This window comes from Cricetulus griseus (genome assembly GCF_003668045.3).
Source record: "Cricetulus griseus strain 17A/GY chromosome 1 unlocalized genomic scaffold, alternate assembly CriGri-PICRH-1.0 chr1_0, whole genome shotgun sequence".
In the NCBI taxonomy this organism is placed as follows: Eukaryota; Metazoa; Chordata; class Mammalia; order Rodentia; family Cricetidae; genus Cricetulus; species Cricetulus griseus.
Genome location: NW_023276806.1, coordinates 161500919 through 161517215, shown reverse-complemented (window position 1 = coordinate 161517215; position 16297 = coordinate 161500919). Strand labels below are relative to the sequence as shown.

Sequence of the window (16297 nt, the reverse complement as noted above, 5' to 3'; positions counted from 1 at the left end):
TGTGTTCATGTGTCCATCCCCAGAAAGGTCAAATGAAGTTACTCAAGCTACTATTTGGCAGAGACAAAGTCAAGCCAAGACTCTGGCCCTGGTTTTGTGCTTGACTATATAAACACACATCACATTCCCCACAATCAGCATTTTGCTCTGGAGCATTAGGATAAGGCTACACCATGAGCATATTTTAGCTCCCCAAATGCCAACACTTCAACTTTCTGGAAAATCTAATGACAGCTAAAAGAAACCCTAAGTGTCACTGAGTACCACTAAGTGCACCTTCTGTAGACTACCCCTTACACAATTAGCTACTTTATGATGTCTCCACCAACCAGCATGGGCCCAATCCCAAACACCCACGTGTGTCTCAATCCTAGTGGAAGAGATGAGCATCTCCATGAGGAGAAAAAAAAAAAAAAAAAAAAAAAAAGACCAACTGGGAACAGGAATGTAAGTCTAAGGATTTAGGAAGCTAGAAAGTGGCTGGAAACAGTAGAAAAAGTGGTGGTAGGAACAATAGGACAGACTGTTCCAACTTTCACAAACTGTTTGCACTTCTGCTCAACAGCTTTTTATAGTGTAACTACACAGTTATACACTAAAAAGGACCAAATTCAAGAGTCAACAGCACCAAGCTCAATTTATTTGTTGCTCTTCCAGCAGCTTCCTTCTCTTTGCATCCCTCTCCCCACTTAGCTCTTTCCCTCCTCCATCCCACCCCTTAGATTTTTAAGCTGTCTCACACTACATAGCTCTAGCTGGTGTCAAACTTAGGTTGGTTCTTCTTAAGTATCCTCAATTGCGATAATGAACATGGTCTCAATATTGACTATTTAGCATATTAAAGATCTTAGGGCTGAGGAGTCACGTTTGATCCCCTGCACTAGACTAAAGCCAGGCATGTTTTTATAACCCTAGTAATGGGGAGACAAAGACATGCAGGTTCCAGGGCTTTCTATCATCCAGCCTAAGCCTATCAAGGAGGCCCAGGTCCCTGTCTCAAAAAACAAGATAGCCCACGCCTTTAATCACAGCACTTGGGAGGCAGAGGCAGGCGGATCTCTATGAGTTCAAGGCCAGCCTGGTCTATAGAGTGAGTGCCTGGACAAGCTCCAAAGCCACAGAGAAACCCTGTCTGGAAAAACCAAAATCACAAGTTGGACAGCTCCTGAGGAATGATACTGAGGCCTCTTACTTCCACACAGATCACTGTTAGTGTGTGTGTATGTGTGTGTGTGTGTGTGTGCTCTCTAGCTCAAAGTTTTTGTTGTTTGTCTTTTTCCTCCCTCCTCCCCAAGAATTTGAAGGACTGGAGAGATGGCTCAGCAGGTAAAAGCACTTGCTGATACGATAGGCTTGATGAGCTGAGCCAGGTCCTCAAAGCTCAGAGGAAGTAAGGAAAGCACCAACCCCTAAAGGTTGTCTTCTGACCTCCACACGCGTGCCATTGCACACACATGCCTCATTCACATACACAGTCGGAAATTTAGACCTAACTTCAACCCCCTGAACCCACAGGGTGAAAGGAGAGAACTGACTCTCAAAAGCTGTTTTCACACTATCAAAATGTGTACACTCACATACAAAGATACATACACAACATAAATCAGTAAAATGAATGTAAAAAATAAAAAATATGTGGAACTCGTTTTATGCTACCAGTTTGAGCAACAAAGTCATAAAAAATTATCCTTAAAATAAATTATTTAAACCAGGCGATGGTGCACATCGTTAATCCTAGCACAGAGGCAGAGACTGGTAGATCTCTGAGTTTGAGGTCAGCCTGGTCCAGAGAGCAAGTTCCAGGACAGCCAGGCTACGTTGAGAACCCAGTCTCAAAAAACAACAAAATAAGTAGCTCTGGCTGTTCTTCCAGAGAACCCAGATTCAATTCCTAGCACCCAAATGACAGCTTTAACCATCTGTAACTCCAGTTCCAGAGGATCTAACACCCTCACACAGAGATATATGCAGGCAAAACACCAATGCACATTTAAATAAAAATTTTTTAAATGTAGTGGGAGTTCCCATAGTTTTGCAGCTAGTTTTGATTCTGGAATGTTAGCACCTGGCTTTGATCTGCCTTTTGTGACTGCTAACTTTTGTGTCTGCTACCTTCTGTTTGAACTTATCTGACTGTTTCCTAAAAGATTCAAAGCCTATGCAAAACTTGGTTGTTCGAGGACTCAGAAAACAGACGTCCTGTGACTAGGAATTGCTATATGGCATTTGGCTCTTTGGGGAGTTTTAGATAGGAGGTTTTAGTATGCAGAAATTGACTTGCTAAGGTGTAAATTGTATAACAATAAAAAAAAGCCTTTTGTAAAGCTACAGTCAGTTCACCAAAAGCTGACCCATGCAGCCACAAGGGCTAAAAACCATCCTGTTTCTTCCATGAACCCGAGTGAACTGAACACCCAACACAAGAAAAAAAAATTGAAATAATAAAAAACAATACAGAAAATCTAGCCAGATTTAGCCAGAATACCTACAAAAAGATACTGATGTGAGGGTTAATCCCCGTAGCTGGTTTGTATGTTCATGTAAATTGCTTAATCATCAGAACCATCTCTGAAAACATTTTACAGAAATGTACACAGAAACATCTACTTATGGTAGAATATGAACTATATTAAGAGTCTCTTTATCTAATACGTAATGACTACTTAAAGCTATAAAGTACACCAGTCTTCCCCTAACTGAACTAACAGCCTACAAAAATCTCTGCAGGACTAAAGCCAAGCACTATGTAACATCACAAGAGCATCTTATTCCTACCTATAGGCAGAGCCATGTCAGGCACTTTTCTTCCTTTAAAAAACATCTACACTGGGGTTGGAGAGATGGCTCAGTGATTAAGAGCACTGGCTGCTCTTCCAGAGGACCTGAGTTCAATTCCCAGCACCCACATGGCAGCTCACCACTGTCTGTAACTCCAGTTCCAGGAGATCTGAAACCCTCACACTAATGTCCATAAAAATTAAAAAAAAATCTACACTGGAAAATTGGTGTTAGCTATGAAGTCTTCCTATGACTGCTAAACTCTAAACAAAGAAGGTGTCAAGAGAAACAGAGAAAACTTGTTCCTCAAGGATTCTTTTTCTATCCAGTATCTCCTGACATTCATCCAATTTGGAATTTATCCAATATTGAAAGAACCAACTTAATTATCATTCCCCACTAGACAGCCAGGAATGATTTAACTCAGGAGCAGACAAATTCACCATTGTGATCAATAAATATAGAAAATGCATAAGGAAGGAAGCACTGAAAGGATCAATGAAATAATTAAGATGAAAAGAAGATTCTGAGGTTTTACTTCTCACTTTTTGCATGCATGTATGTGTATTGCATAGAAGTCTGTTCTCACTCTTCACAATGCTCTTCCCCAGGAAGTGAACTCGGGTTGTCAGACTTGGCTGCAGGCACCTTTGCCCACTGAGCCATCTCACTAGCCCCAACTATGAGGTTTTACATGGCAGATGGAGTTGGAACCCAATCCTACCCACAATGGAGACCCTTCAATATTACATTTTTAGGTGCTTCACGGTGACAAGGTGTTTGTGAATGAAGAAAAGTGTTGAAAAAAATCCAGAAGAAAACAGAAGCCCACATGAAAAAACATCTGGAGGAAGAGGGATGGATCAGATAATTAAGTTGAGACTGGAGAGGCTAACAAAAGAAAACACTAGCAGTGCTGACACACATCAGAGAGCAGGCCAGAAAATGTAAATCTTTCTATGTAAAACAAAGTTGGATAAAATGTACAAGCCTTCTAAGTGAAGATAAAAATCAGGGACTAAGGTAAAATCTAAAAGCCAGTTTGTTCAGTGTTTTGTTCAGGCAATCACCCATAATCCAGGTCTATAACTATCCAGCCAAAGATTACCTTGAACACCTGGTCCTCTGCCTCTAATTCTTCAGTGTGGAGACTACACCCATGTACCACCACACCCAGTATATGAGCAACTGCTGGGTTCATGGCCTTGTGCAGGTTAGGCATGCATTTGGCCAAGTGAGCTACATACATGTCCAGTCCTAAAGTAATACATATATGTATGTACAGGATTTCTTTTGCAGGTTATGAAAACACTTCTTTTGGAATTAGTGGTGTTGGTCAAATGTCTCTGAATATATTAAAAAAACACTAAATTTCAATTTTGAAAGTACTGAATTCTACATTATATAAATTTATACCTTAAAATGAAACAAAAGAGCCAGGCAATGATGGTACACACCTTTAATCCCAGCACTCAGGAGGCAGAGACAGAATGATCTCTGTGAGTTTGAGACCAGCCTGGTCTATAAGAGCTAGTTCCAGGACAGGTTCCAAAACAATACAGAGAAACCCTGTCTCAAAAAACAAAACAAACAGAAACCCTGCCTCAAAAAATAAGTAAATAAAATAAACAGGCAAATAAGTTTTTCTTTCACTATTCAGTGATAAGGTAACATTTTAATAGGCTAGATTAGCAAAAGGGGGGGACTTTTTTCCTATTACTATTTTTAATATAACCCCATACAATGACTGGATTATTAGCAATGTAGTAACAACCTAAAAGGAAAGAACTTTTCGAATTAAAATCTGAATGTGGAGATGGTGGTGTACTCCTATAATGCCAACCTACAGAACTGGAGGTGAGATTCAGTCCTGTTTGTTTCAGTTTTTTGAGGGAGGGTTTCTCTGTGTAGCCTTGGCTGGCCTAGAACTCACTCTGTAAACCATGCTGGCCTTGAACTCAGAGATCCACCTGCTTCTGTCTCCCGAGTGCTAGGATTAAAGAGGTGCATCACCACCGCCTGAACTAAGATCTAGTCTTAAAATCAAAATAATAACAAAAAACCCAGCTGGTGTAGTTTCTTTATAGCATGTGAATGTCACTGTGACTGGTTTAATAAAGAAGCTGACTGGCCAACAGTTGGACAGCTAGAGGTTAGGTGGGAGTGGCAGACAAAAAAGGATCTCGAAAAAGAGTAGCACCCTTGGGAGTAGCAAGGAGACAGCGGAAGCTGGGAGATGAACTTGCTGTACTGAGAAATGGTGTCACATGACAGCACAGATAAGAAATATGGGCTCATTTAAAACTAGGGTTAGCTAGTAACGAACCTGAGCTATTATTGGCCAAGCATTTATAATTAATAAGAAGTCCCCATGTGGTTATTTGGGAGTCAGAGTCCTGATGGAAAGAAAGCCTTAGAACAGGATTGCTGGATACTGAAGCAGGAATATCATCTCAAATTCAAGGCCAGCCTGGGCAATTTTAGTTCAGACCCTATCTCAAATAGTCAAAAAAAGGGGGAGCAATAAAATACTATATGCATGGGGTCCTAGCTTTAATTCCAGTATAATAAAACAAAGAAAAAGCAACAATAAAACAGATAGATGTGGCTTTATGGGGAGGGCACACTTAATGAGAATAGCTGTTTTACAGCCAAGGTTAAGAAAAGTCAAGTTTTATAGCTGTAAATCGCTGTTTCCAACTGTGAAAAAAAAATTTTTCCCTAAGCTGAGGTTTCCCTAACACCAAGAATTCTTTGCAGGCAGAAGAAAACTGAGGAAGGCAGTTTTTCGTATTCTCTCCAAATGGGGGAGTCAGGTATGAATAAATACCTTCTCTGAGTTGAAAATACAATGGGAGCAAAAGAATCTGAATCTACTTTTAGGCTTATTTAGTAGAACACAAAGGTTTGTTTGGTTTTTGAGACAGGCTTTCTCTGTGTTGCAGCCCTGGTTGTCCTGGAACTCACTCTGTAGACCAGACTGACCTTGAACTCACAGCGATCCCTCTGCCTCCAGACTGCTGGGATTAAAGGCATGTACCATAACCATCATCGCCCAGCCAAAACCACTAAATGTTGTTTAAAGTTAACATTGTAAATGGTTTCAGTGTGATATAATGATACTTGAATGTCTCTTCCAAACTTTGGCATCATGCGGTTGTGATTAATCCTAGCATTTGGGGATGCTAAGGCAGGTAAACTGCCTGTTTGAAGATGCAGGCCACACACACAGCAAGATCTCAATAAGAATCGAGAGAGATTCAGGAAACAGTGATAACTGCTTTCTAGTCTACTCTCAAAGAACCACAAACTCTGATATTTCAGGATACTTGAGCAAACCCACAACAAACTTCAATACATTAGGCAAAAGTTTGTGATTAAATAGTAAAGAATTCTGTTGGGTAACTAGGGGGAGGGGAAACATCCTGAGTGAGGTAACACAGACCCAGAAAGACAAATATAAAATATAGTATGTACTCATAAGTGGATACCAGACATAAATAAAAGCAAAAGATAACTAGCCTACAATCCACAACCCCAGAAAAGCTAGAACCCTCTTCCAGAAACAGATGGAAGCAGATGCAGAAATCCACAACTAACCAATGCACACGCTCCTGGAGTACAATAGAAGTGAGGGAGGAGCAATAGTATGAACAAAGGAATCAAGACCATGATGGGAAACCCACAGAATCCCACTGTCCCGAGCTAGTGAGAAATCACTGACTCAGGTCTGACAAATGGGGAACCTGCATAAGACTGAACTAGACTCCCTTAATATAGGTGACAATTGTGTGGCGATATATGAGGCCACTGGCAGTGGGTGCAAGATCTAACTCTAATGCACAAACTGACTTAGTGGAGCCCATTCATTCTATATGGAGATACCTTGCTCAGCCTAGACACAGGGGGGTGAGGGTGGGGAGGTGCCTTGGTCCTGCTTCAATGAGATGATGGGAAAGACTTAGTAGACTAATTCCTAGGAGAGGCCTTACCTTCTCTGAGGAGCAGATGGGAGGTGGAGGGAGGAAGTGGGGAGAGAAAGGAGAGGAGGGAGGGAGAACTGGTATTGGAATGTAAAAAATAAAACAATGTTTTTAAAATTTTCTGTTGGGGGGAGGGAAGCAAAAAGAAAGACAGGGCCTGGAGAGATTGCTCAGTAATTAAGAGCACTTACTATTCTTGTAGAGGACCCAGATTTGGTTCCTAATACCTACATAGCAACTGACAACTGGTCTTAAATAGTTCCAGGGGATCTAGCAACCTCTTCTGGCCTCCACAGACACCAAGAACACATGTGGTGGACATACAACACACAGGCAAAACACTAACACACACAAATAAGTAAGTTTTCCTTTTCCTTTTCCTTTCTTTCTGTGTAGCTTTGGAACCTGTCCTGGCACTCTGTAGATCAGGCTGGCCTGCCTCTGGCTCCTGAGTGCTGGGATTAAAGGTGTGCACAACCACTGTCTGGCTAAGATTTTTGTTTAAAGCACCTAGATCCTTCACTTGGACATGCTTCGATTTCACTGGTCCACACATAAAAACACATGCATCACTATGTGTAGTACTTAGCCCAGGGAACTGAAACATTTGGGTTCAAATCAATACTCCATAAATCACTGAATGCGAGACAGTTGACTTATAAAATGGGGATAATACACTCACAGGATTGTTGCTGGAATTAAAGAAATGCATATAGCATGCTTAGAACAATGCCTAGTTCATTGTCAGTAAGATCATTATTATATAGAATAAAAAACTGTATGATTAACCTCAAAACCTGGGCATGGTGTCTCATATCCCAGAACTAGCTCTATAGACCAGGCTGGCCTCAAACTCAGAGATCTGCCTGCCTCTGCCTCCTTAGTGCTGGGATTAAAACACTTCAGCTGTTTTTGTGTAGAGTTTTTAATCACAGCAACCGGAAAAGAAACCAATACCCTGGGCTATAGTGTGAAACCCTGTTGAGAAGAGTCCCTCCACCCTACAATTCTCTAGTGAACATTATCCACAGACTAAATTTTAATTTAACAATTTAAAAATTGACAAACCTTTGTCTGCGCCCCCCAGAGTTTGTTTTGTAGTACTAGGTAGGTATCAAAACCAGGGCCTCAAACATGTTAAGAAATACAGAACCACTGAGCCTCCTTCCCTAATGTAGGCAAGGTGGCACTCAAACTCACTATCCTCTTGCCTCAGCCTCTTGAGAGATGATAGCAGTGACACACCACAATTTCTGGCTGCTCAACAGTAATTAATGCTAACTCTGAACAATGATTAAATAGTAATGATTTTCAACAAATCCTAAACCTAAAGTTTGGTTTTTGTTTTGTTTTGTTTTTTCGATACAGGGTTTCTCTGTAAATTTGGAGCCTGTCCTGGAACTCTGTATACCAGGCTGTCCTCAAACTAAGATATCTGCCTGCACTTGCCTCTGCCTCCCGAGTGCTGGGATTAAAGGTGTGTGCAGCCACCACCCGGTAACCCTTAAGTTTTTAAGATGTTATACAATAAACCAAAAAAAAAAAAAAAAAAAAAAAACAGAAAGGCAGACAAATCAGATATGAAAGAATGAAATGTGCCCTTGGAGTCTTACTACCTTACTGAGTGTTTTCTTAGCAACCATAGCTGTAATCCCTAAATCTGTAAAGACTGAGAATACAAATTGATCTATCTAAAATTAGCCAAACTGACAAAGACAAAACAAGTGATAGCACTGAAAATTAACGGAGCACTTGCAAATCTGAACAGCCAATTTTCTTTTTTAAACAAATATGTATCAGCAATTAAATGATGAAGTCAACGTTTCAAAGTATTTTAGGGGCTGGCTATGGATCAGTAATAATAGGAGGTCAAGCTTAAAATGTGTGTATCAAATGAGCCTAAACTACATAGTGAGTTGCAGGACTGAAAAAAATAAAAACCAAGAATGTGTCTGGGTAGGACATGCTCGCTTCCATAATCTCAACACTTAGGAGGCTGAAACAAGAGGGTCAAATCAAGAAGCCATCCTGGGATGCACAGCATAGAAGGCCCTGACTCAAAAAGAAGTAAAAGACAGAGGAAAGGGGACAGAAGCAGAAACGCTCAAACAGGAGAAGTAAAATTGGGGGGGAAATGGTTAATCTCAAGAAACTGACTTGCTCGGTCAGTAGGTTCAATGGTGGATAGGCTGGTTTTGAGATGTATTCAAGGCTGCATGGAACTCAGTAGAAGAGGATAAATAATCTTGAGGTTCTAGATCTTTCTGATCTACCTCCTTGAGTGTTCAAGCTACAGCCTATGGAACCACCAAACCCAGGGCTTTTACACACTAGGCAAGCAATCTACCAAGTGAGCTACATATCCCCACCACATCACCAGCTTACTAGATTTTATCAAATAAATCAACTCCTTTAGTAAGTCAGTACCATTTTCAGACAGTATTTTCTTGTCCATGAATAATTTAAAAAAATAAAAGAATATCACTTTGGATGTGTTGGCATCCCTGTGATCCCAACACTCTGGAAGCTAATGCACCATGTCAAATTCAAGACCAACATAGTCTCAAAAACAATCAAATGGTATCAGAGATGGCTCAGTGAGTAAAAGCATAATAAACCTGCCAATCTGAGTTCTACCCCCAGAACTCATGATAGAAGGATAACCAACTCCCTCTGAGCTCCATAGGTGTGCCATGATTCATGTATATGCATGCATGCACACACTTGAAAAAATGGGGGGGGGGGCTCAAGACGGGGTTCTCTGTGTACCCTGGCTGTCCTGGAACTTGCTCTATAAACCATACTGGCCCAAAACTCAGGAGATCCACAAGCCTCGACCTCCTGAATGCTGGGATCAAAGGCGAGTGCCACCACACCCTGCTAAAAAATTAAGGCTTTTTAAGATCAGGGTATCAGTGTAACATAAAACTAAAATAGACTTATTTGTTCCCAAAATAATCAGTTCTTCTTTATGATAAATAAATCTCTCACTTTAGTGATACTTTGTGGTCTTTGTTTAGCTTTGAACTGAGAATAAACTCTAATGCCAAATGATGTGGTGGTCCGCACCCTATAATCCCAGGACTCTGGAGGCTGAAGCAAGATCTCAAGTTAGAGGACAGTCTGGGGTAGTTAGGAAGGACTTGTAGGAGAGCAGGGGAGGTTAAAGCTAAAAAAACAACTACAACAGCCAGCATCACCCACCAAAAAATCACATAAGCAAAACTATCAGAACTATTAATATTGCAAGACACAATTTAAAAGCTTTCAACAATTAGTTAAAATCCTAAAAGGCAGCTCTAGAAAAAGTAATTCACTTTGAAGGAGAATTGTTGGCCAGGTGGGTGGAGAGGATATCAAGTATTTACATGAGTAGGGGAAGAAGCAGAACACACATGAACTGAATTACAGTGGTCTTTCTGACAGGACACACCATAAAACACTGGTGTCTGTAGTGAAGAACTGAAACCCAGATAGGCAAAATCTTAATCCTCTCTGCACCCTTTAGAGCTTGTTTGGTCCTAGTCTTCTGGGTTTTTTTTGTTTTTGTTTTTGTTTTTTTGTTTTATGAATTTGGGGGAACACAAGAGACAAGTAAGTTGGCAGAGTGCTTGCCTAGCATGGGTTCAATACTTAGCACCACATAAAACTAGACACAGTGGCACATTTGGAGGCAGGAAATCACCAGTTCAAGGTCATCCTCAGCTACAAATGAGGTTTGAAGTCAGCCTAGTTTACATGAAATCTTGTGTATAAATATATATATATATATATATATATATAAAACTTTTTCAGAAATTGCTGGTTCAAATGAACACTACTAAACACAGTAACAATATCAAATTAAAATATGCAATCATGCTGGTTGGTGGTGATGCACACCTTTAATCCCTGCACTCGGGAGGCAGAGGCAGGCAGATCTCTGCGAGTTAGAGACCAGCCTGGTCTACAAGAGCTAGTTCCAGGACAGCCCCCAAAGCCACGGAGAAACCCTGCCTCAAAATAAAAAAAAAAAAAAAAAATCACAGCTCTTGTAAAACTTTTTACTGGGGGTGGGGCGGATGACAACAGACGGGACAGGCTAGGTGAGTGGTGACGCATGACTTTAGTCCCAGTACTCAAGAGGTAGAGGCAGGCAGATCTCTGTGAGTTCCAGGCCAGCCTGGTCTACAAAGTGAGTTAGTTCCAGGACAGGTTCCAAAGCTACACAGAAACTCCTCTCGAAAAAAACAAAGCAAAAGAACTTTTTACAAATAAATCTCATTGATTATGTTAAATGGTATTGCAGTATCTATCATATATTTGCCAAAGTTTCTCTTGACATTAAGAAGCAATGCCAGGATCACCCAAAGCCATAATACAGCTTTAAAAGTGTTTAAGTGTTAAACAGCAAAAAGGAGGTGACTATGGGGACATAAAAACAAGACAGTTAAAATTAAGATAGCCCTTCTTAGGACAGGTCTTGTGAGAAAATAACACAATATATTATCAAAGTGAGCAAGCCAACAAACACCAGTGAAGCCCCATGATTGGAATAAGCTTAACCATTCACTATCCTAGGGAGAGCAAAGCCAACACTGTAACTGTAGGAAGTGCAAGAGATGAGCTGATCCCAGATAGTATTGCAGGGTCTTGTATTTGGGGGCAGTTTGTCAAGATGTTGATTTTAGTATATAATGGAGAACCACTGTAGTTTTTCTTAGTGCTAATGCAAAAAAAGCAGGCAAAGGACAGATTTGATCAGGGGCTTCAGACAGATGGGAAAATATGCCTAACATAGAAAGTAGAGGCTACAGAATTTCTAATGGATTGAACACAGGAATCTGAAAGAGGCTGCCACTGGGTGAACAGTAACTCAAAAGTCATCTCATTTGGGTATGGTGGCACAAGCCTTTAATCCCAACAATCAGTAGGCAAAGGCTACACAGTGAGACCCTGTCTAAAGTGAAGGGGTGGTTATCTTGTACTTTATTGCTACCAAGGTATTTGTACATACCTTATGTTATTTCCAAGTAAGAAACAGTAAGGAAAGCCATCTGAATCAGTCACTAATTCACAACATTTGAATCAGTCACTAATTCACAAAGTGGCATCAAGGAACAAATGGCTTTAGAAATATACAAATACAATGGCCATCACGAGGTAGAAAGCACCATATTAATAACTCACCAAACCAAACGACTTAATATTTGTGAGATGAGAAGAGTAATATTGCGAGGTATAGTGTCCTATACTTTTAGTTTCAGAACGGGAAGGCAGCAGCAGGGAAATCTGAGTTTGAGGCCAACACAAGTTACATGGAATATTGTCTCAAAATTTAAAAAAAGACTATTAGCAATAGTAAATATTATCCTTTGAAAGCCAAAGTCTACCAAGAAATAAAATAATCCAATAGAAAAAAGTATGTCCCTATGGCTTCATCGACCCTTACCCACTTACTGTTCTAGTCACATAGACCCCAGTATTGTATTAACCTGTTTGAAACAAAGTCTCATATATTCTAGACAGGCCTCAACCCCCTAAGCAGCCAGGGATGATAAACTTCTAAACCCTCCTTCCTCTATTACATTAGAATCATAAGTATAAAACACCATGACAGACAAGTGTGGTGGCACACATCTTTAATCCCAGCACTCGGGAGGCAGAGGCAGGTGGGTCTCTGTCAGTTCCAGGCCAGCCTGGTCTACAGACGAGTGCCAGGACAGGCTCCAAAGAGAAACCCTGTCTTGGGGGGAAAAAAAAAAGTAACACTTAAATACAATACCAAAACTGGTTTGTGTGCAGTATTAAGGGTAGAACTCAGAAAGCTTGCAAGCACCATATCTGAGCACTCTCTGGCCCAAAAGTTACTTTTCAAAATAAATTTTAATGTAAATACGTTTTCTGCTTGAGGTGTTGCTTGGTGGTAAAGCATTTGCAGAGCACATACAAAGTCCTAGCTAGTTTCAATTCAATCCCTAACAGTAGAAAAAGCATATTTTTAACTGATTATAGAACCTACATAATATAAAAATGGATCTAAAAATTATTCTAGGGGGTGTCAGTGGCACACACCTTTAATCCCAGCACTGGGGAGGAAGAGGCAGGAGGATCTCTGGGAGTTCCAGGCCAGCCTGGTCTACAGAGTGAGTTCCAGTACAACCTCCAAAGCTACACAGAGAAACCCTGCTTCGAAAACAAACAAAAAAATTATTCTAATCTCTTAACCTGCCCTATTGATGGGGGAAAAAAAAAAAATCCTTTAAAGCTATAAGTACTGAAGTCAATTAATATTACATAAATTAGAGGTGGGTGCAATAAAATACTGTAAAGATTGTATGTCTCAGCACGAGTTTACCACTACCTTGTTTTAAAATAGCAAAATGGCAACACTGAATATATGCTTAAGCATTGTGTACCAAATGAATTAAACAAGCTCCTCAACATCCTACTTTAAACCATTTCTGTAAATTTATAGCCAATATTCCACAGAATTTATTTTCCCAATCAAGACTTTTGTATTACTGCAGAATATTAATCTTCACAATCAAGCAAAAATCAAAAAAAAAAAAAAAAACTACACCAACTGTTAGGTTCAGTGTGAATTTTAGAGAATTATATTCATTATCAATCTGTGGTATGTTTAGTCCCTAACCAAACAATAAAAACCCGGTGGTCTGGTGGGAAGCAATCATTTTTCAAATGGAATCCTGATTAACATGATCACTAGTGTTCATGTCTCTGTATCAGAATTAAACGAGTCAGGACTTTCCAACGCACGACCTAACAATTAAAATCTACTTTGAAAGAATCTGAGATTCATAATATAGCAGTAAAAGTTTATGTCAAGACTACAGTGCTCGTTGACAATTTATTCTTTCTTCCTAAGAATGTCTTATAAATGGTCTTGTTTTCTAATTTAAGCACCTTTCTGTCATACACCCAACCTCACACCCATTTGTGACTGCCCGAGGGACTAGACAGTGCATCACATCCTTCAAAGGGGCCCTCGATATAATTAGTACAAATCTCGCCCAAAACTTCAGAAGAGTGAACAGTGCTGTAAATTCAAGCTCACTAGATTACAGCAAGCAAAACGAAGCTTCAATATGGGCATATCACTGGCATGGTGAGCAGTGTAGGGTTTTTTTTTTTTTAACTAAATATCCTTCATAAAAACAGATGCCTATCGTGTCTGAAGTCTCAACGCTGTTATGTAAAGACTTCAGAAAATCAAGATACGAGTTTTTTCATGGTTCCATACGTACTCACCAAAACACAGTATTCCTAAAGAGCCTCGAGACCGCTTAGTATACGGAAGGCGCACGAAAACAGAGGCGAACTATTACAGATCATCCCCATAACCGAGATGCTTTGGGCTGAACCAGTGCCTCGGAACAGAAAACAGTTGGCCAAAAAAATAAAGAAAGAAAAGAAAAAAGAGTTTGCCAACCGGAGTAAAATCACTTCGCGGAGATAACCGGCAGCAACGCGGGGAAGCGAACACGGCGGGCAGGACACCCACCCGGGCGCCAAGCCCCCGGCGCCGCCGACCGCGGGCAGCCAGGACGAACATGTGCGGTCGGCGGCTGGACTCGCGGCCCGCGGCCCCGCCCGGTTCTCGGGGCCGGTTCATTCATTCTGCACCCGAGACCGCCGACCAGGAGAAGGGGGCTCCGGGGCGAAGCGGCCAGCCCAGGCCACAACCCACGCCCGGAGTCCAGGCCACGCCGCGATTCCCGCCCGCGGGTGAAGAAAGCCTGGCGAGGCCCGCGCCGGTCCCGCGCCAGACGCCAAGCCCGCAGCCCCGCCCTCCACCCGGCACCGGCACCGGCCTGGCCTCCCGTGCCGCGCGCGGCCTCGCAGCCCGAGAGCCCCCGGCGTCCGGCTTTCAGCGGCGGCCGGAAGTCTCCTCGGCGCCCCCTCCTCAGCGCCCGACTTCCCCGCCGCCGAGGCCAGACCCTTCTCCGCGATGCCTCGGGCCCCTCAGCGGCTGCCGAGTGAAGCGTATGGCCGCGCGGCCCGGCGCGTTGGTGGAGGAGAGCCGAGCGGGAGGCCCGAAGCCCGCCTGGGCGGTTACCTTAATGATCCTGCGGGGCAGCCCGGCCATCTTGTCAGATCCCGAGTTCGGCCTCTGCTCTTGTCTCCGGCTCCGCTCGCCTCACGCACGAGTGGAAGTCCCGGACTCCACTTCCGGGGGACGTCGCCGCGCCCGCCGCCGCTGCCTCCGCCGAGGCCCCTCGGGAAATGTAGTCCCTGCTTGGACGCGGGCTTCGGGCGGCCTTCCGTCCGACCTGATGGCCCCCTCCCCCGCACTCCCCGCCCCAACCCCAGCCGGGGGTGGCGGAAGTGACGCTCCGCGGCGGGGCAGGGACTTGGGGGAGGCGGCGCCAGGCAGCGCCGAGCTGCTTCGCCCGCGGCAGAATCTGCGCGAGACTGGGTGTCCGGCGTCCACGAGTAGCGTACGTGCGACCGACCACGCCTGCGCCGGTGGGCGACGTAACAAAGGCCCGGCCCCCGGCGTAGCTCATTCATTCATTCGTTCCATTTGTTCATTCAATGTTCCCGCATTGCGCGGCGGGCTGACGCTGCGCCGCATCTCCGTCGACCTGGTGATCGGGGGGCTTGTTCCAAACGAGAAGCACTCGATGGCAAAGCTTCTAACTGGGAAACTGGTTGTCAAGGCCCTGACAAATAATTCTAAATGTTTTAATTTCACATAAAAAAAAAAGGGGGGGGGCCTCGCCTGGCGGTGTGGCGCACGCCTTTAATCCCAGCACTTAGGAGGCGGAGGCGGGAGGATCTCTGAGTTCGAGGTCAGCCTGGTCTAAAAAGCAAGTTGCAGGACAGGCTCCAAAGTTACACAGAGAAGCCCTGTCTTGATAAGCAAACAATCAACAAAAAAAGGGAGGGGGGCTCTCCGACCTGTCCCCCACCCCAAAAGGATTTGCAACAAGTAGGGGAGTAATCCCTAAAGGAGTAGGAGTACCTTCAGAGTGAAGGCCCTAAAAGTGGAGGGGTCCCAAAAGGGATTGTTGGGTGTTTTCATTTCTTTTCCTGTTGCTGTGATAAAATATCCTGTAGCACGAATAATAGTTGATATTGATAATAAAAACTCAGAGACAGATATTGAGGTTAAGGCTGAAGATCAGAAAAACAAAGTGGCCAGCCACTAGAGAGTTCTCACCTCTACCAAAGCTCAGAAGGAAGGGGAGATCCTTGTCCTCAGACTGCATTGCTCTCCACCAACCTCTAAATCCAAGCTTTCCTGTCTCCTTCTGCCTTATGATTCCTCTCTCTCCACCTCCCTACAGGTTTTCCTAGGGTGGTGGTGAACGCAGATCCATCTGCCTCTGTCTTCTGGGATTAAAGGTGTGTGCCACCAACTGTCTGGCCTGAATGGCTGTGGCTAGCTTTGCACTCTGATCTTCAAGCAAGCTTTATTAGATCATAAAATATCACCACAATACTCCACAAGGCAACTTAAAGGAAAAGGGGTTAATTTCAGTTCAAAGGGGATAATCACCATAGTTAAGGACAGCTGGTCACATCGAATT

General features: G+C 42.9%; 1 protein-coding gene across 1 annotated transcript in view; it reads right to left on the bottom strand.

Annotated features, from left to right (window-relative positions):
• Ube2n (ubiquitin conjugating enzyme E2 N) overlaps positions 1–15008 on the bottom strand; it is a 33845-nt gene extending 18837 nt beyond the window's left edge. Inside the window, exon 1 of the mRNA XM_027394122.2 lies at positions 14821–15008. Within this exon, the coding sequence (XP_027249923.1) occupies positions 14821–14850 (30 nt within the window). The 5' untranslated portion in view covers positions 14851–15008. The remainder of the gene's footprint in view (positions 1–14820) is intronic.
• Between the last annotated feature and the right edge of the window lie 1289 nt (positions 15009–16297).